The sequence below is a fragment of the Mauremys mutica genome, chromosome 11 (genome assembly GCF_020497125.1).
Source record: "Mauremys mutica isolate MM-2020 ecotype Southern chromosome 11, ASM2049712v1, whole genome shotgun sequence".
Classification (NCBI taxonomy): domain Eukaryota; kingdom Metazoa; phylum Chordata; order Testudines; family Geoemydidae; genus Mauremys; species Mauremys mutica.
Genome location: NC_059082.1, coordinates 21,710,111 through 21,730,137, shown reverse-complemented (window position 1 = coordinate 21,730,137; position 20,027 = coordinate 21,710,111). Strand labels below are relative to the sequence as shown.

At 45.2% G+C, this 20,027-nt stretch overlaps 2 protein-coding genes across 5 annotated transcripts in view; one reads left to right on the top strand and one right to left on the bottom strand.

The window, feature by feature from the left end:
• DMXL2 (Dmx like 2) overlaps positions 1-20,027 on the bottom strand; it is a 114,967-nt gene that overhangs the window by 61,221 nt on the left and 33,719 nt on the right. The window contains exons 8-13 of the mRNA XM_044980982.1: positions 18,972-19,155; positions 10,750-10,924; positions 8,474-8,713; positions 4,022-4,299; positions 3,122-3,818; positions 208-329 (exon numbers count right to left, since the gene is read on the bottom strand). Coding sequence (XP_044836917.1) covers positions 208-329; positions 3,122-3,818; positions 4,022-4,299; positions 8,474-8,713; positions 10,750-10,924; positions 18,972-19,155 — 1,696 coding nt within the window. The remainder of the gene's footprint in view (positions 1-207; positions 330-3,121; positions 3,819-4,021; positions 4,300-8,473; positions 8,714-10,749; positions 10,925-18,971; positions 19,156-20,027) is intronic.
• GLDN (gliomedin) overlaps positions 1-20,027 on the top strand; it is a 226,113-nt gene that overhangs the window by 202,430 nt on the left and 3,656 nt on the right. For 2 of the 4 annotated variants that reach the window (XR_006572593.1, XR_006572592.1), the window contains exon 11: positions 2,681-2,913. The gene's annotated coding sequence lies outside the window, so the exon portion shown is untranslated. Of the gene's footprint in view, positions 1-2,680; positions 2,915-19,009; positions 19,129-20,027 lie in introns of those variants that run through there. The other 2 variants (XR_006572591.1, XR_006572589.1) reach the window with 2 other exon arrangements.

The following is a 20,027-nucleotide window of genomic DNA, read 5'->3' as shown; positions in this document are numbered from 1 at the left end:
GATAAATCAATCCCCAATAGGTCAATCTCTACCCGCTGATCCAGCGGGTAGTGAAGACCTGCCCTAAGTAAAAATTACATGACGTCACATGGAGCTGCACAAAATTTGGCAGCTATGAGTAAAGTGAAGCTTTTGGAACAAAACTAATAAGTTAAACTTTTGCCTTTTACATTTCAAGTCTCTCAGATAAGCTCTATGTAAACTTACAGAACATTCGGGGTCAGACAATTCATCTAGCAGTTTTCGTGCATCTACCACTGCTTGATACAGCCTCAGGTTTTTGCCATCAGATGCTACAAAGCAAGCACTAGCAGAATTGCAGTATGTACCTAAATCAAAACACCAAATACACATTTTAGAATATAAACAGATTATGACACCATTTCCACTGAATTACTGGCTGAAGTGACATTATCTAGTCAATTACAATCTATTTTATTGCATGAAACTATATTTAATTTTCTGACAAGTATTGTTGAAATATTGGCAAATGTTATGAAAATATGTAAGTTAAATATAATACTTCAATATTACATTAATCTCATTTCTTAATTTACATTTTATAATAAATGTTAGTTATATAAAACAATCTAAGTAGACACAAAATCCAGGAGCATAATTAACATAAATGAATGTTTATAAATAAACAAATCTTTGCAAGTGAGCAAAGACCAATAGATATTATCTAGCTGAATATCTTCCTATTATGTCCATGACCTGGAAAATATGAACTCCTAATGTTAAAAGCAGCAACAAAGGGGAAGAGGAGAAACTATCCACACAGTACAAATGTATACATTCAAGTGACCTGTAATGGTCTGTGTCCTTTTGGCTTCTCTACAATGTATAAAATAGGTCTGCTGCAATGGATTTAGTTTTGTTTTTTGAATTAATTTTTTGCTTAGCTTCCTACATTAGAAATATCAGGTCATGACTAAGCTCTTTTTGGCTGGAGAATGCCTTAAAGGACTGAAGAGCTTAATGAGATTATGACAGCACAGAAGACTGAAACCTGATCAGGAAGGGATATTTAATCAGAGCATTAAACATTTGGGGAGGGGCTTGTTGTTTTTGTTAAAATCTATTTAACTTGAACTTTTGAAAAACTTTTTCTTGAGTCCTCTAGCAAAAATATGGAGGAAGCTTTTGCTGTTTACTTTGTAGTTCATTTTTAAGGTCTGGGAAGCCGAGAAGAAAAAAAACAACAAAAAAACCCAGCTACCAAATGATCCAATATTCTTTAATAACAGTTTTAAGAAATATGCTTACGCATATAGTGCTGTGATTCAGTAATTAGTATTTAGCATTTTAAAGCTTAGTCTGAACACTGTTATTGAATTTAATAAGTACATAGTTAAATACTATACATTTGCTATGCAGAAGAAATTTTCCAGCACAGTACGCAAAGACTACAGATATGGCGTGGTAAAGTTGTTTGATATTTTGGAAGGTAGAAACTGAGTGACTGAAAAGGTTTACAAATATTTATATGGAAGATTTTCTTGGTTGTAATATTAGAAAATACTAAAATTAAATCCAAGAATTAAAGAATTTATTAAACCTGATGCTCTAGTGCAGTGTTTCCCAAACTTGGGACGCCACTTGTGTAGGGAAAGCCCCTGGCGGGCCGGGACGGTTTGTTTACCTGCCACATCCGCAGGTTCGGCTGATCGCGGCTCCCAGTGGCCGTGGTGCTGCTCCAGGCCAATGGGAGCTGCTGGAAGCAGTGCGGGACGAGGGACGTACTGGCTACTGCTTCCAGTAGCTTCCATAGGCTTGGAGCAGCAAACCCTGGCCAGTGGGAGCCGCAACTGGCCAGACCTGCAGACAGGGCAGGTAAACAAACTGGCCCGGCCTGTCAGGGGCTTTCCCTACACAAGCAGCGTCCCAAGTTTGGGAAACACTGCTCTGGTGTCATAGCATAAAACTATGACCTACCGTAATGGTGTGTCCCTCCTACCCCCCCAACATCAATCCTCTGCCCCCTCCAAAACTTTGTCTTCAGCATTAAAAAGTCAATGTACCTGATTATTAAAACTTATTCAGCTTTAGAAACAGGCTTCTTCAAAACAGAAAAAAAGTGCAAAGAAGTCTGTTATATATGAAAGCTCCCAACATGGAGGACATTAAGTAGTTTATGGAAAGGTTGATCAGGTTTAAGTCTCAGTTTAAAAATATTCCCTATATAGGAGGATACAATTATGATAAAGATGTCGGCACTGTCAGAGACATTTTGCCATTTATATGGACCCTGTCACCGCACATTCATAGTTTGTTAGTTCGCTTTCATCTAGTCCCATGTCAGAGGACTATATCTAAGCAAACTAATGAACTGTTAATGCACAGCAGCTGATCAAATCCAACAAATCCTTTGTGAGGACCCTGTGCATGTTAACAGTTTATTTTGCTTTGATCTAGTCTCATTTCAAAGAGAACAAGCTGTTAATGCGTTGTAGCTGACAATTTTTTGTTGCTATGACCACATTGTGAAATTATCTATATTTTACCTTGGCTGTGTCATGAATTATGCATAATTTCACCATGACAAAAATCTTATCCATACCTATATATTATAAAAGAGATGATTTAAAACAAATTGATTGCTGGAGTATATAGTAAATCAATTTTGCAACTATGTTCTTAAATCAAAAAAATTAGTGTTATTTTTCTTCCCCTATAGGTTAGTTGAAGTCAGCACTTTGAAGGAAGTCCAGAAGCTGGACAGATCAGGTCTCATCTCTTTCATGAATTCATTCCACCCAAAGCCCGAAGATAACCTTTTTCCAAAGGACAGTGGGAGATATTACATCAACTGTTCTAACAATGTGTTACTATCTATACAACATTTTAAGTTTCCTATTTTAGTACAAGGTATGCTTCGATAATACAAGTCAAACAATTAACAAAAAATTGTTTTAATTTAATGATGTGTTCAAAGCAATGGGAGTTTCTTGAAAAAAACAAGGAAGGATAATGAAATTATATAATGTATAATGAAACAGATAATGCCTAGAATAATGAAATAATTAGTATACACTACTGAAATAAATTATAAATATTTGGTTCAAACAGATTACATTTCATTGTTATGTAAAAAAAAAAAAAAGTACAACACGCTCACCGAGACAATAGCTGGGAATAAGAGTTGGAAGCCAGGCCACGTTAGAAAAGGCAGATGTGTGAAGCGAGTTAATTCGAGCCAATTCAGATACTCCTCCAGTGTATGACAAAGGTCCAATGGGGTCTACACGCCACAGAATCAGCTCACTGTAGATTGCATTTGGGTCATGGAATGTACAAGTTGCTGCATTTCTCAGATGTTGCCTAGAAGAACCTTTTAAATGTTTAATAGGATCCATTATTTTGCTTAATCTATCAGAGTCCCATGGATGATCTGATTCGGGAGTTAACAGAGCATTATGATGAGAAGATGTTAATAACAAAGGTAAAACAGAATGGCAAGCCAGGTCATTGAGATGAAATCGGTGACCACAGTACCGAAATTTATGTGATACAGTAAGCACAGTGGTAAAAGCAGATTTATCAGCAAAAGTAACTGCCCACTGGTTTAGGGATCCATCTATATGTTTGGAAACCATCATTACGATAGGAGCCATTATATTCACATTTGGGCTACCCTGGGAAGAGCTTGGTCCATTAATTCCTAGAGTGCTATCTGGAATGTTAGTTGTCTTCTGATGCACAGCGCTACTGACATCTTTTGTAGAGGTAGTGCAAGCATACATCATGATGTTTTTACTAAGGGAGCTGGCATCTCCTGATGGAAATGCAACAGGAATCCGAGAAGAAAATGAAACCTAAAAAAAAAAAGCACAAAATAATGAAAAGTTTAGTTAAAATATAACATTTTAAACACAAGCCCACCATAAACATTAATGTGTTTGTTGTTTTAGATTACATTTGTTTAACAGATTAAATTAATATTTACATATGTTTCAATAACATGTGTACTGTGAATATCTGTTAAAATAAGAAATAATTAAGTTTTCCAGTACTGTACCTGAACTTGTCTAAAGATTCCTGGATTGTACTCATCCAAATATTTCACATGCCACACTAAAAAGGTACCATCAATGGGGTGGATAGTAAAAAGCATGTCTGGATTCCTATTCCATTCAGTAAGAAGCATTTCAATTTTCCGATCTAACAAAACCGTAGGAAGTGGCATACACGGGCTGGCTGATGGAGATGTTTTGGGGCTCCCCTCTCTGTCTCCATCTTCATGTTCTGAAGAGCCTGTACCTGTTCCTGTCTCAGATTCTCTATCTATAGATAATTCTGAAACAGATAAACACAAACTGTCTTATACTACAGCAGAAACTTTCTTGCCATAATTTATAAACAAAACAAAAAACTTTATTTAAAAAAATCAATTAAGGTGCTAAATAACAATGTTTATCACACTGAACGCCTTTTGGGAGGTAGAAACTGTCTTTTTGTTCTTTGTTTGTACAATGCCTAGCACTGGGTTTATGACTGAGTTTGCTAGGCACTAATGAAAAATCATCATCTACAAAACCCACACACACAGAGGTCCCAAATTAATGTGATCCTTTCAGATAAGGTGATTGTGATGAGAGGTGCAGTATTTTACCGTTGATAGGGAAAAGCTATTGTGTGCATATAGTAAGAATTGTGATGCCCTTAACTACTTATTTCCTTGCGTGTAAGGACCTGGGTTTTATAAATGACATGATAGGTGAGGCTGCTGTCACAAATTAACCTTACTTGGTTTTTGAAACAAAGATTTTTGGTTTTAGAGTTTCCCAGGTGATTTTTTTCCTTTAGTTTGTGCAGCTTAAAAGAGATACTTTTTTTGAAATTTTAAATAAATGGAAGTAGCACCAGACAACTAAATTAAAGGTGCTGACCAAACTAATAATGGCTCCCTTCCTTACTTCACAGTGCACCTGACAAAATACACTTTCTTATTATGTGACTAAGTTAACTACAGCATAGATGAACAGTGCAGCCTTCATTCATTTGGAATAGTGATAAAAAGCATAAGAAGTCTAAAGACTAATTGGTAAATGTCAGGAAATATCAATTTTACCATCTCCCCCCCCACCAATGAAAAAATATTTCCATTGAAACTAACAGAAATTTCGATAGGCAAAGTTAAGAAAAATGCTGTTTGAGAAATTGAGAGTCCAACCTTAATGTGCATAAAACATGTTGTAACACTAGCATTAACAGACCTAGAAGAGTGACACCATTTAGGTAGTTTAATTTTTTGAATCTCAACCTTTCTCTCACGTCTCTATTCCATGTGGAACATAGGATCTTCACCACAGCCTTCCACCTTTTGCCGGTCTCCTGCTGCAGTCTTAGGCAGGGTCTACACTACGAGGTTAGGTTGAAACGAGCCACATTAGGTCAATTTTATAATGAATGCGTCTAAACAACCAACCCCGTTCCACCAACCTAAAGGGCCCTTAAAACCGACTGCTGTACTTCTCCCCGACAAGGGGAGTAGCGCTAAAATCGACCTTCCTAGGTCTAATTTGGGGTAGTGTAGACGCAGCACTGATGCCCACATGAGATACTTCTCACAGTAGATTTTGCGGATACTCAAAATATAGCCATGCCTTCTCTGCTGGGCTCCTCAGGCTTGGCTTCCCCACAGTGAGGTTCAAAAATGCATCCAAAGACAGGGCCATATTAAAACATCTGCATAGGGTCCCAGCTAGCTGAGTCATGTGATGCCATCAGAATTGCAGGGTGTTTTTTTTTGTTTGTTTGTTTCAAGCCTTCACTGTTGCAAAGAATAGCTGGAAAAGTGAACTGTGTATAACTGATGTAGTGATGTCTGTCTGAGCCTGCATATGGCCTCCAGCAAATGGAAGAGCCAAGAAGTCAACTCACCCTCGCAGCTTTGAGTGGGTTGGTCTGAATGGGATGTGTGGTTTACATGCACTGCTGGGTCTGAAAGAATTGGCGCCATGTGATGGGGTGTATCAATCCCAAACTGGCCAAAAAGGTGTTAATTGAAGCCTGAGAGCTTATTAGCCCCACCTTGTTACACCTAACAGCTGTGCCAGGCTCAGGGAGCAATTAGAAGGAAGGAGTTCAGTGCAATTTGGGTGGAAGGGAGAATATAGGAGAGATGTGGTTTGGAGTCCCCTCTCTGCAGGAAGGGCCTGACAGAAACCAGGTAGATGAAGAACTGTGAGACAAGCTAAGGAGCAGAGTTAGCTCCTGTGGTGGGCCTTGAAAAAGGCTCAAGATGCCTGGGAGGGAGCCCTGTTGGTTGGTGTTTTGCAGAAGGGACAGAGAATTGGGGAGAACCTAAGGCTATGTCTACACTCCAGTTTATGCCAGCATAATTTGTGTCCCTCGGGGGTGGGAATAAACCACCCGAGTGACACAAATTATGCTGACATAAGCACTTGTGTGCATAGCGCTATGTTGGCAGGAGATCTTCTCCCACCGATGTAGCTTTTGCCACTCGCAGAGTTCATTCTCCCATCAGCATAGAGTGTGTCTACACCACACGCACTGCAGCTGCACAGATGTATCAGTACAGCTACGCTGCTATACATATAGACATGGCTGAAAACTGACTAAAAGCTTAACTGGGAGGGGCAGAAGTTGCTTAGATTGTATTTCCATTTCATTTTGTTGTTTGTTTGTTTTAATTTTGCTGAGGGACTCCAGGAAAAGCCCTGTGAACCACTACTGTTCTGGAAGAGGAGAAACTGAAGAGGAGTCTAGGAGGGGGGTGTAAGATGTTGTGCTGATTGCCATTATTTTGTTGGACACTATTTGTTTTGGACACTGAAACCCCCAAAGGGGTGTAACTATAGTGTGGCGTGGCTGGAGGGCCCAGTCACCCTGGTACCCAACTACTGAAGTCTTGAAGAGGATGGCGAGAGTGTTGCTGAAATGCCATCCAATGTAACAAGGGGGTGCTCTGGAATGGTAGGTTGATGATGCTCCCTCTCGGTGGGGTTCAGATGAACCGCTGGGCTTCGTTCCTTTCCTAGCTGGCCTTTTAGCTCCATGAGGGGAAGAAGTGGTGGTGTTCTCAAGCATCATCCATTCATGGCAGCAAAATGAAATGTTACTTTCAGAACATTAGGCAGAAGTTCATAATATGCTTGTCCCTCTCCTCTCTGACAGTGGTGAAACCACCTTCTTTTCCCCCTTTTCCAAGCTAATTGGGATTAGGTCACCAGATCAGTCTTTTTCTTGCTCCTAGTCCAACGCTCACTCCAAATCCACTCCGTCCTGCTGTACACAGTCTATCCACTATTTTCTTAGCTGTCCTTCTCTGACCACAAACTTAAATCTCAATTGCCTCCTGTACAGAATTCCCTTTGTTCATCATTCACACGTCTAAACCATCTCAGCTTCCTGTCTTGCAGCTTCTCTCTTACACCACAAACCTTTGTCTCATTTCTTATAACATCATTCTGCATTTGGTCCAGCAACATCACCCCCTCACTGCCCTCAAACATCTCATTTCCATGGTTTCAAGTTTTCTCAAGTGCCTCTCTTTGGTTGCCCACCTCTCTGATTCATCTTGCCATGTCTTTGTATAATTGTCCCTTAAGTAGTCTGGGTATCCATTTGTCATAAATCATTCCACATATCTTGTGCCATTACATCAGTGGGGGAACAATGAACAATATTAACATATGAAACACCACTGGGCATCGGAGTTAACGCCAATGGTGTTAACATGGGTCAGTTCACACTTCCCAGAGATACTCTTACAGGCTGCGTGCATCTGCACACTCAGGTAGACATTGCTGCACTTCACTTACTTCACATTTTCAAGATTGTCTTCACAACTATATGGGGGATAGCCTTAGTATTTTATTTATGAAAGCTGAGATTCTGAGAAACTAGATAGGATGGCCCTAATGACCCAATGTGAAGCAGTCCATTTCATATCTTGGTTACCATTACCAACTTCCTTCCATTTGTGCTTGCCCACATTTGGCTATAATTTGTACTTATCTTCTCTTTTGCATATAGTAAAAGGAATGATCCAAAATTAGCAACCTTTTATTATTGTTTGTAAATGCCACTCTCTCTAGGCTAAGGAAAGAGAGAATTATACATTAATATCAAGCAGACGTTTTAACAGAAAAGCATATTTGAAGTTAAATATATAATTTTCTCAGTGAGAATCTAAATGGATGTAAGAGAATAATCAACCACTGATATGCAAACAGACATACAATAATGTTCAGTATAAACCTCTTAATATAAAACCTAGGTTTTTCACTATAATCTATAAAAAATGGAGTCTTCACAACCTTCTAAAAGAAAGACTGTTAAACCTTTCATGCAAGAGATTATTGTGCCCACTAGTGGTTGCAGCCTCCTGCATATGAAACCTAAACTATAAATGCCTATATTTGTGATGTGTGACATCATATATGTACTATGTTTGCCAGAGTAATTCTAATGTAGACATTATAAAATAACCTGGATTACCAACCATGATCTAGTTTCATATGTAAGCCTCTCTCTTTCTCCTCCATTTCCTCGTCCTCCTCTTCACCATCAGCATCAGCAGCATCTTGTTCTGGTTGTTGTTCAGCAAGTTTTCTTAACTGCTGCAGAAATACTTCAATTGAGGATGTAAAATTAAATTCTTTATTATTCAGCCAATGAACCACAAATCCTCCATTTCCTTCGTCTACATTAAAAGCTGTCCCAGCTAACACTGATGGAATATCTGTGGAAATAAAATTTAATTTAAAAAATCCCCACCAAAACCACAACATAAGTAAATGTAAATTAGCTATCTAAAATACAGAACTTCATAAATTTACACCTGTAAGCTAAAACAAGTTATACACACAAGACAGCGGATAATTTACAGATACTAATGGAAATGGGTTGTTATAAGCTGAAGAATGAAAATTAGCTTCGTTCCATAAACAAAAACCAGTTGCAATAACAAAAGTTAAGGTTCTCTACATGAAAAACATTATAAATTTATTTATAATTATGGATTATTCACAAAATTATTCACAAAACCAAACCGTTTAAAGACAAGTGTAATAAATCTTATGCTGCACACAAACATTCTTACCAAATATTAATCATAACATAGCCCTAACTCTGATAAGTTATTCTTAAAATGTATTTTTGTTATTTTGTTTTCATATCTACATATTTCTTTTAGGGATACTGTCAAATGGAAAATATTCAGTTAATATATTTATCAACTGACAATTTTTCAGTATCATACTTATGTGCGCTCTGAAATTAATGGAATAATGCTGTATGTGTAGTTTAGTAAAAAAGCGTATAATATTAATTGGTAAAATTATACATGTATTGCTGACTTGCATTTGAGACTCAATGTGCTACATTAACTTTTATAATTTCTTTTTCAAAATGCTTTTGTTTTGTATGTATAGTTTGAGATAATGGGTGTAAGAATATACTGTATTTTGGGTCAGAGTTAAGGTTGTTGTGGTTGAGATTAAATATGCATTTCTTTATACTTGACAAGAACAATCTCTTTATTATGTGGACAGTGTATAATTTACGGCCTTAACTATTTATATCCTTTAAGTGCTAGGGTTTTGTAAATATGATAAGTGACTACATTGCTATTAGTTAACAACTTCTTTAATTTAAAAAAAGCTTGTTTTGGGAATTTTATGGGGTTTTAATGCTTTATTTTTAAAATTGTGTGTCGTTAAAGAGACTCCTATTTTACAAATTTTTAAATAGGATAAGACGTATCACAAGATGGAAGGAGGGAGTGGTGGCTGGCTAAAGACTTGTTCAGAACTCTCTCATTCAATGTACACCACTGAGGATGCACATGTTCCATGGGTACCTATGTTAGGCTGCGCTTGTAAGTGAACATGGCTATCTTCAGAAGTGCTCAAAAACTATAGTAAATTGAAGTATCAGATCTAAAGACCAGAACCAATGTCACTTGATTCCACTGCTAAAGACAAACCCGATAGGCCACAGTGCCTCCCAGGCATGTCCCTAAACCTTTGTGCATGTTTCTCCCAAAGCACCTATCATTATTGTACCTAAAGGTACATCTGCACTGGAGCTGGAGGTGAAATTCCCAGCTTGGGTAGACATACCTGCACTAGCTCTGATTGAACAGGAGAGCTAAACATAGCAGTGTATCCATGGGTGCACAGGCAGCAGAACAGGTTTGCCACCCCAAGTATGCACCTAGGGTTGCAGACAGGATTGTACACAGGGCGGCTAGCCTGTCCTGCTACCCATGTGGCTGTATCTACACTTCTATTTTTAGCACGCTAGCTCGATCACAATTAGCAAACGTTCATCTACCTGAACTGGAAATTACACTCCAGTGTCAGTGTGAACATACTCTAAGTGTAACTTATTGCCCCCAAAATGTTAAGAGATCTGCAAAGGACCCTTCCCGCCAAACCCAAGAACAAACCAAACTTGAGTTTGTGCCTTTTTTTTGGTTCTTTATTATGTACAAAGATGACCCAAAGGTTTTGTTTTTCAACCTTAAAAAAAAAAAAAAAAAACCAAGAAAAAAGATGGGGGGAGAGTGTTTAGTTTTTACATTAGAAATTCAGGTGCTGTCTGTCCTGCAAGACTCTATGATAATTAGAGACTAATGAAATGACATCTTTGCTATGGACAATACTCAAGAAAGCAGATCAAATCATGAGCACTACGCAAACACCATCTCCCTACCATTTCCATTTTGGATAAATTATTATTGGGCATTTAAAGAAAAAAAAAGAATATTTTCACCTGCGGTAGGGTTGATGCTTGCTGTTATATGAAAGTGACAGAGTGCATTAGCATGATGTGAAATATGACGACGAACTTCATGCGAGCCCTGTTGATCAGGCAATAATTCTGTGTGGGTAATAAGAACTGAAGATCTTCTTTGTCCTTTTCTCATATTTTTCAAGTGGTGAAGTGTCTGAAGTAAAGAGAAAAATCACATTTAAATCTAAAAGAAAACAATGCATTGTGAAGTTGATTCATGAGAATATATCTATGTAAATCCTGAAACTTTTATGGTTTCCTAATACCCAAGATGTGACGACCCTGCATGCAGATTGTTTGATGTTGTTAAACTGTGCACTTTTTTTTTTCTGATCAAAGCCACATTTGAAAGCCTTCAAGTCTCTGCTCTAATCAAAAAAATATTTTGTGACAGCATTTGTATAGAGACAGAGCAGTAACAACTTTTGTTTTCCAGCAGAGTAAGCATGTCTTAGTATGAAAGCAGCTGTCATTCCAAAAGTTGTCACAGCTATTAGTCTGATAAAGCAATGGATCTCATCCCTTTCAGACTACTGTACCCCTTTCAGGAGTCTGATTTGTCTTGTGTACCCCAAGTTTCACCTCACTTAAAAACTCAGGTTTTGGCTTCAGCCCCACGCAGTGGGATTTGCACTTCACCCCCACGCGGCTTCAGCTTTCTGCCCTGGGCCCTAGCGAGTCTAATGCTGGCCCTGGTGACCCCATTAAAACGAACTCACAATCCTCTTTGGGGTTGCAACCCACTGTTTGAGAACCGCTGAAAATACAGAATAGTATAAACAAGTTATTGGCTGAATGAAATTTAAATTTCTACTTACTTCACTAGTGCTTTTATGCAGCTTACTGTAAAACTAGGCAAAATTTCTGGATGAGTTGATGTACCCCTTGGAAGACCTCTGAGTACCCCTATGGATACATGTACCCCTGGTTGAGAACCACTGTGATAATGGATCCTTGAGGCAATGACCTTCCAGAGGCATCATACTTTGTAACACATTTTGGATTTGTATTATTTTTGTATTACTGTACATAATCTTCACACTTGTCTTGATTAATTCATAAAAGCCTTCAGCTTTCAGGAGTTGCACAAATATAACTGAGGCCATAATTTAAAGACAATGGCTTCTAAAAGTTCAACTGAGGGCATAATTTGTCCTGCTACTGGTGATATGCCAGAAGGGAAGAGCCCAGTATGATTTTCATAGCCCAGGATGAGTTTTCAATACAGGTAGTTTATTCCCTCTAAACTAAAAATTTGATACAGGTAACACTGAGACTCAAACATGAAACACCACAATGCCATCTTTGCAAAGACATTTTTCAAAGCAGAACAGCCCTTTAAAGACATTAACCAAACCAAATTACTTAGAGACCAAAAAGAACGGTTACTCACCTGTAGTAACTGTTGTTCTTCGAGATGTGTTGCTCCAATCCATTCCAGTTAGGTGTGCGCGCCGCGCGTGCACGGCTTCTCCGGAACTTTTTCCCTAGCAACCCCGGCGGGCCGGCTGGCGCCCCCTGGAGTGGCGCCGCCATGGCGCTAAATATATACCCCAGCCGGCCCGTCCGCTCCTCAGTTCCTTCTTGCCGGCTACTCCGACAGTGGGGAAGGAGGGCGGGTCTGGAATGGATTGGAGCAACACATCTCGAAGAACAACAGTTACTACAGGTGAGTAACCGTTCTTTCTTCTTCGAGTGATTGCTCCAATGCATTCCAGTTAGGTGATTCCCAAGCCTTACCTAGGCGGTGGGGTCGGAGTGAGACGTGGCGGAATGCAATACCGCAGAGCCGAAGGCTGCATCGTCTCTAGACTGCTGCACCAACGCGTAGTGGGAGGCGAAGGTGTGGACCGAAGACCAGGTGGCCGCTCTGCAGATGTCCTGGATGGGGACATGGTTCAGGAAGGCGGCTGACGAGGCGTGTGCCCTTGTAGAGTGAGCGGTGAGTCGGCATGGTGTCACGTGAGCAAGCTCGTAGCATGACCTGATGCATTGAGTCACCCAGGAGGAAATGCGCTGGGTAGAGACCGGTTCGCCCTTCATGCGATCAGCGACTGCGATGAAGAGTTGGGTGGAACGCCGAAAGGACCTTGTCCGGTCGATGTAAAACGCCAGCGCCCGACGGACGTCGAGAGTGTGGAGCTGTTGCTCCCGGGACGAAGCATGGGGCTTCGGAAAGAAAACCGGGAGAAAGACGTCCTGATTAAGGTGGAAGGCCGAGACCACCTTTGGTAGGAAGGCCGGGTGAGGACGAAGCTGCACCTTATCAGCGTGAAAGACGGTGTAGGGGGGGCCCACCGTCAACGCTCGGAGCTCCGAGACTCTCCTTGCAGACGTTATGGCAACCAGGAATGCCGTTTTATAGGAGAGGTAGAGGAGAGAACACGTGGCCATAGGCTCGAATGGTGGACACATGAGCCTGGCCAGGACGAGGTTCAAGTCCCAGGTCGGGGCAGGGCGACATACTGGCGGGTACAAGCGGTCGAGGCCCTTCAGGAAGCGGGAGACCATCGGATTGGAAAAGATGGTTCGACCCTCCACCGACGGACGAAAGGCGGACAGCGATGCGAGGTGGACCCGCAAGGAGGAAACCGCCAGACCCTGTTCCTTAAGGTACCATAGGTAATCTAGGATGGTAGGGACAGGTACCACGAATGGGTTGAGCCCTTGCTGGTCACACCAGAGCGCGAACCTCTTCCATTTTGCCATGTAGGTGGTACGAGTGGAAGGCTTTCTGCTCTCAAGCAGGACTTGCTGCACCGCCGCCGAACAGCCCCTCCCTGCGTGGGTCAACCATGCAGGTACCAGGCTGTAAGATGGAGGGACTGCAGGTTCGGATGGTGGAGTTTGCCGAAGTCCTGCGTGATGAGGTCCGGCCACAACGGGAGGGTGATGGGCTCCCGAACGGAGAGCTCGAGCAGCAGGGTGTACCAATGCTGCCTCGGCCAGGCTGGAGCCACGAGTATCATGGTGGCTCGATCCCTCCGAAGCTTCTGGAGCACTCTGTGCACGAGTGGAAACGGAGGGAAGGCATAGAGGAGGTGAGTCTGCCACGGATACAGGAAAGCGTCCGACAGAGAGCCCGGCGAGTGCCCCCGGAACGAGCAGAACTGGAGACACTTCCTGTTCGCCTTGGAGGCGAAGAGGTCGACCCGGGGAAACCCCCACCTCTGGAAGATCGTGTGAGCAACGTCGGGACGGAGGGACCACTCGTGGGAGAGAAACGACCTGCTGAGATGGTCGGCCAGCGTGTTCTGCACTCCCGGAAGAAAGGACGCTTCCAGGTGAATGGAGTGGGCCACACAGAATTCCCACAGGAGGATCGCTTCCCTGCAGAGGGGGGACGAGCGGGCTCCGCCCTGCTTGTTCACGTAGAACATTGCTGTTGTGTTGTCCGTGAATACTGCCACACAGCGGCCTTGCAGGTTGGTCCGAAAGGTGTGACACGCAAAACGGATTGCTCGGAGCTCGCGGACATTGATGTGGAGTGTGAGCTCGCTTGCTGACCAGAGGCCTTGAGTGTGGAGGTCTCCCAGGTGAGCCCCCCATCCGAGCGCAGAGGCGTCCGTGGTCAACGTTGCCGATGGCCGGGGAGGGTGGAACGGAACTCCGGCGCACACGACCTCCGGGTCGAGCCACCAGCGGAGGGAGTCGAGGGCCGTCCTGTTGACTGTGACCACCATGTCGATGGCGTCGCGATGCGGGCGGTACACCGTCGCGAGCCAGGACTGAAACGGACGAAGGTGAAGTCGTGCGTACGCGGTGACGTACGTACACGATGCCATGTGGCCCAGGAGGCGGAGGCATGACCGCACCGTCGTGGTCGGGAAACTGACGAGGTCTCGGATGATGGAGACCATCGTCTGGTGTCGAGCGCGAGGGAGACAGGCTCTGGCCATCGTGGAGTCGAGGACCGCCCCAATGAATTCGACTCGCTGCGTCGGAATCAAAGTTGACTTCTCGGTGTTGACAAGAAGACCGAGGCGCCGAAAGAGGGCCAGGACCTCTATTATCTGACTCTCCACGAGCTGTCTGGACAGACCGCGAATCAGCCAGTCGTCCAGGTACGGGTATACGTGTATCTGGTTCCGTCGCAGTGCTGCGGCGACGACCGCCATGCATTTGGTGAATACTCTGGGGGCGGTCGAAAGGCCGAATGGCAACACGGCGAATTGGTAGTGGGCGTCGTTGGCCACAAACCGAAGGTAGCGCCGATGAGGGGGGTAAATAGCGACATGGAAGTAGGCATCCTTCATGTCGAGGGCCGCAAACCAGTCTCCCGGATCCAGGGAGGGAATGATGGTCCCCAAGGTGACCATGCGGAACTTGGGCTTGAGTAGGTATCTGTTCAGCCCGCGAAGGTCCAGGATAGGACGTAGCCCGCCTTTTGCCTTGGGGATGAGGAAATATCTGGAGTAAAATCCCCTGCCCCGCCTGGAGGGAGGCACCTCCTCTATGGCACCCACGCTCAACAGAGTCTGGACCTCTTGTAGGAGGACTTGCTCGTGAGAGGGGTCCCTGAAGAGGGACAGGGAAGGTGGGTGGGAAGGAGGTGGAGAAACAAACTGAAGACGGTATCCCGAGTGGACCGTGCTGAGCACCCAGGCGTCCGACGTTACTCGGGACCACTCCAAGAAAAAACGGGAGAGGCGGTTGTGAAATAAACGATGAGGATCCGTAGGGGAGAGTGATGTGCAGCCCTCGTGCGTCCCATCAAAAGGGTTGCTTCGCCGCCTGTGGGGCTTTGGAAGCGGCCTGGCCCCGGTTCCGGCGGTTGCCCGACGGGCGACGGCGATTTTGGGCCGGTCGCCGAGCCGGGTAGGGTCGGTACCGCGACTGATAGCGGGAGGGCTGCGGGCGGAAAGGTCTACGTTGCGTAACCGGCGTATGCATCCCGAGTGTCCGGATCGCCACCCGGCCGTCCTTGAGCGACTGGATCCGCGAATCCGTCTTCTCCGAAAACAATCCCTTGGTGTCAAAGGGCAAATCCTGGAGAGTAAACTGGACTTCTGGAGGCAGGGTGGAAGATTGGAGCCAGGCGATGCGCCGCATCGTGACCCCTGTTGCTAAGGTCCGTGCCCCTGAGTCCGCCGCGTCGAGGCCGGCCGTAATGGAGGAGCGAGAGGACCGCCTCCCTTCCTCCAACATTGTGGTGAAGTCCTGGCGGGATGTTGACGGCAGGAGGTCAGTGAACTTGGCCAGAGACGTGAGTATGTCGAACACGTATCTGGCCAGGAGGACCTGTTGGTTACCGATCCTCATCTGCAGGCCCCCTGCAGAATAGACCTTTCGGCCGAGAAGGTCCATCCGCCTTGCCTCTTTCGCCTTTGGGGCAGCGGCCGGCTGGCCGTTACGCTCCCTATCGTTAACGGACTGTACCACCAGGGAGTCCGGAGTTGGATGCACATACAGGTACTCATAGCCCGATGGAGGGACTGAGTACTTCCTTTCCACTCCCCTGGCTGTGGGAGGCACGGAAGCGGGCGTTTGCCAAATGGTGGTGGCGTTTCGTTGGACCGTGCGCACAAAAGGTAACGCAACCCGGAGTGGCACGTCTGACCCCACCACGTTTGTGATGGGGTCCTCGTCCTCTTTTACCTCCTCTATAGGGAGGTCCATAGCCGTCGCCACACGGCGGAGTAAGTCTTGATGCGCCTTCGCATCAACGGGGGGCGGCTCCCTTGATGCCGCGCCGGCCACTGCCTCATCGGGAGAGGATGAGGAGGATAACTCCTGAACGACCTCAGCCGAAGAGGGGTCCACCGCGTGGTGGGCTGGGGGTTCGGAGGGGCACTCTGGCACCACCGGAACGGCTGGCGGTGGGGATGGCGGTGGTCGGGATATCGATGCCTCTGGGACTCTGCGGTGGGTCGCTGGAGGCCTCGGCGGAGCCGGCATAGCGTCCGACTCATATTGTGCCCATGGGACCCAAAAACCCCACTGCTGGGCCCCGCGAGGCTGGGCTGGCGGCGTTGGAGGCGGGAGCCCATAGGCTTCTGCGCCGGAGGCGACCGACTCAGGGCGGGAAGGCCAGGGAGGTGCCAAAGAGGGTCCAGGGCACACCGCCGGGGGATGCTCTTCCCCTCGGCTCTGGGAAGGCGACCTCGCTCGACGGTCTTCACGGTGCCGGGAGCTCGACCGGTGCCGGGAGCTCGACCGGTGCCGGGAGCTGCGCCGGTGCCGGGGGCTGCGCCGGTGCCGGGAGCTCGACCGGGAGTAAGATCTCCGATGCCGAGACCGACCATGATCACCGCGGTGCCAGGAGCTCGACCGGTGTCGGGAGCTCGACCGAGAGTGCGAACTGCGACGCCTGGAGCGTCCGCGGGAGTCTCGGTGCCGGGAACGGTGCCGGGACTGAGACCGGCGGTGCCTAGCTGGTGGCGACCTCGATCTGGTGCGACGTCTGGAGTGCGACCGGTACCGCGAAACGGAGCGGTACCGGGACTTCGACCGACGAGGAGACTGCGATCGGTGCCGCGATGGGGTGCGGTGCCGGGAGCGCGATCGGCGGGACGGCAAGCTGTCGACGGTGCGGGAGCGAGACCGGGACCGTGACCGACGTCCACGCCTCGATTCCATGGAGGGTGGCCGGACCATTGCCGCCGGTTTTCCCCTGGAGACGACAGCCCGCGCCGGCGGTGCCGGGGGCCGGAGGCCTGGAGCCTCTATGAGCTGTATCAGCTCTCGCGCAGAGGCGAACGTCTCCGGCGTCGACGGCCGCCGAAGCTCGACCACGGACGGCACCGGGGAGCGAGGCGGCGCCGGACTCGACGGCCCTTGCGGCGCCGGAGTCACAGGTGCAATGCACTGTTTGTGCAGAGGCACCACAGGGGCTGCAGGCTGCGGAGTCGCCTTGGCGGAGTCCTGCACGCGCGCCTGAGCCAAAGCCTTTGCCAGTCTTTGCTTCCTGGCGGGCGAGAGGGAGCGGTGCCGAGTCTTCGCAGCCGCTTTCTTCGCCGGCGGTGCCGCAGTCGGTGCCGGCGGTGCGTCCTGCACGGGAGGAGGCCGCGGAGGCGGCGCGGGCGGTGCCGGTGGTTGGAGGGACTCCTCCATGAGGATCTGTTTTAAGCGGCTATCTCGATCCTTGCGGGTCCGCGGCTTGAATTTTAAACAGATCTGGCACTTGTCAGTTCGGTGCCCTTCGCCTAAGCAGCGGAGACACGCGTCGTGCGGGTCTCCTACGGGCATCGGTTTCTGGCACCCCGTGCAGGGCTTAAAGCCCGGTGCTTTGGGCATGAGCCCGCACCGGCTAAGGCAAAAAAGGGGGAACCCCCCCTTTTTTAGCCTAACTAACTAACACTAACTATGCTAACTGAACAACTATAACTAACTATGCTAACTATGTACAACAATGAACTAGAGAAAGCTAGGGACGTGAAGAGCTATCAAGCACTCCACAGTTCCAACTGCCGTCACGGGCGGTAAGAAGGAACTGAGGAGCGGACGGGCCGGCTGGGGTATATATTTAGCGCCATGGCGGCGCCACTCCAGGGGGCGCCAGCCGGCCCGCCGGGGTTGCTAGGGAAAAAGTTCCGGAGAAGCCGTGCACGCGCGGCGCGCACACCTAACTGGAATGCATTGGAGCAATCACTCGAAGAAGAAGAAAAGGTTTGTATTCATGGCATACATTTTACCTGGAGAGAGCTGAAAAATCTCCCCAGTACTGAAACTGTCTTCTTAGTAAGCAATGCAATGAAAACCAAATGAGCAGTAAATTTTATATTTTTTAAAGAATAAGTCTCAATTATATGCTACTATCTAACCTTATTAAGGGGTAAATAATATTTTCCCTACATGCATCCAAGAGAATGTTTCAATGCTCGGTTTCCATGGATGTTTTCACAACTATGGAATCTCATTCTCCAACCAGAATGAAACCACCAATTACTGTGCAGTATTTAACATCATCTGCTTCTAATAACTCTACACTCAGCTGAGGAGGAAGCAGATTCATTCAATTTTTCATCTGAGTCTTAAGGGTTTTATTCTCAGGCCTACAAAAATAAATTGTCTCTCTTCTTGAGTGATCTGTTGTAAACTGAGTATGTGAAAGAACTCTGACTGCTACATTCTGATCTACTGTATACTAAAAGCTAGACAGCATGTGGTTTCAGTTTTCCAAATCCCTGAAAAATTTTACCTACCCAAAATGTTAACTATTGAAATAAAAATTAATTAGCAATATAAATATTTAACAGTACCTCTAGAGCATGCTGTATTCTGTCTTTTTGCCTTCCAGAATGAAACAGGCTGCTGCTACTGCTGGAAGTGCTAGTCTCACAGATCTGCTCACCCAGAAGACTATCCTCTGGTAATAAAGTCTCTGCCCACAGCCGACAGATACCATCATGGCATGAAGTAAGTAACACATTACAGACAGACCCCCTGAAAATAAACACGTCAGGATTACCTCATGTAATTAAATGAAGTACAGTTACACAACTGAAAATACAAAAACATACAAGTGTTAGGGAGCTATGATCTGCTTCTTGGAAGGTTCTTGGAACTGAAACGTGTTTATAATAGTGATAACAATTTAAATATGCTAGCTAACAGCAAATTGTAGATTACCAACAAAAGTGCATCTGATAGTAACATCAATTCAGATGAATTAACTGAACACTACTGTAAGCAAGTTTATAGTTACAGTTATAATTATCTGGTTTGCTGGGTTTGTGTAAAGTATGAGCATGTACGTTGCACCACTACAGGAGTGAAAATGAAATCCTAAGCTACTATATTTATCATGTCTGCTTTAGAAAGGAGTTAGTTAATTAACAACAATTTACACGGATTTTTCTTCCAATGCCATAGTAACATTTCCTGAAGAAAAGATTTATACTTGTGCTTCCTACACTTAACAATGTACTAAAGTTTAGATCAGATTTTATAGCACTACTGATGTCAATAGACTTCTTGCTTGAGTAAGTGTTCACCAATGTAATAAGGGTTGCATAACTCCACCCTTCAAAATACCATCCTCCCTCTGTAATAGTTGATAACATTATTAACACATACAGTAGTTACCATAAAAAAAAAAGCAACCTTTTTAATGGTGACCACTCTAAAACAAGCCAAGGAGCTATATTCCCCATCCCTCTTGGCTGCAATGTCAACTTAATATTTAGGGCCCTGAATTCAGGTCCTAGAAAGTAAGTGAAGAAATTCATTCTAAAATATTTTGAAATGTAATTTAAGATCTACATTTAAAATCTATATATAGTTTCTTATAATTTTATAAGGGTTATATCATGACT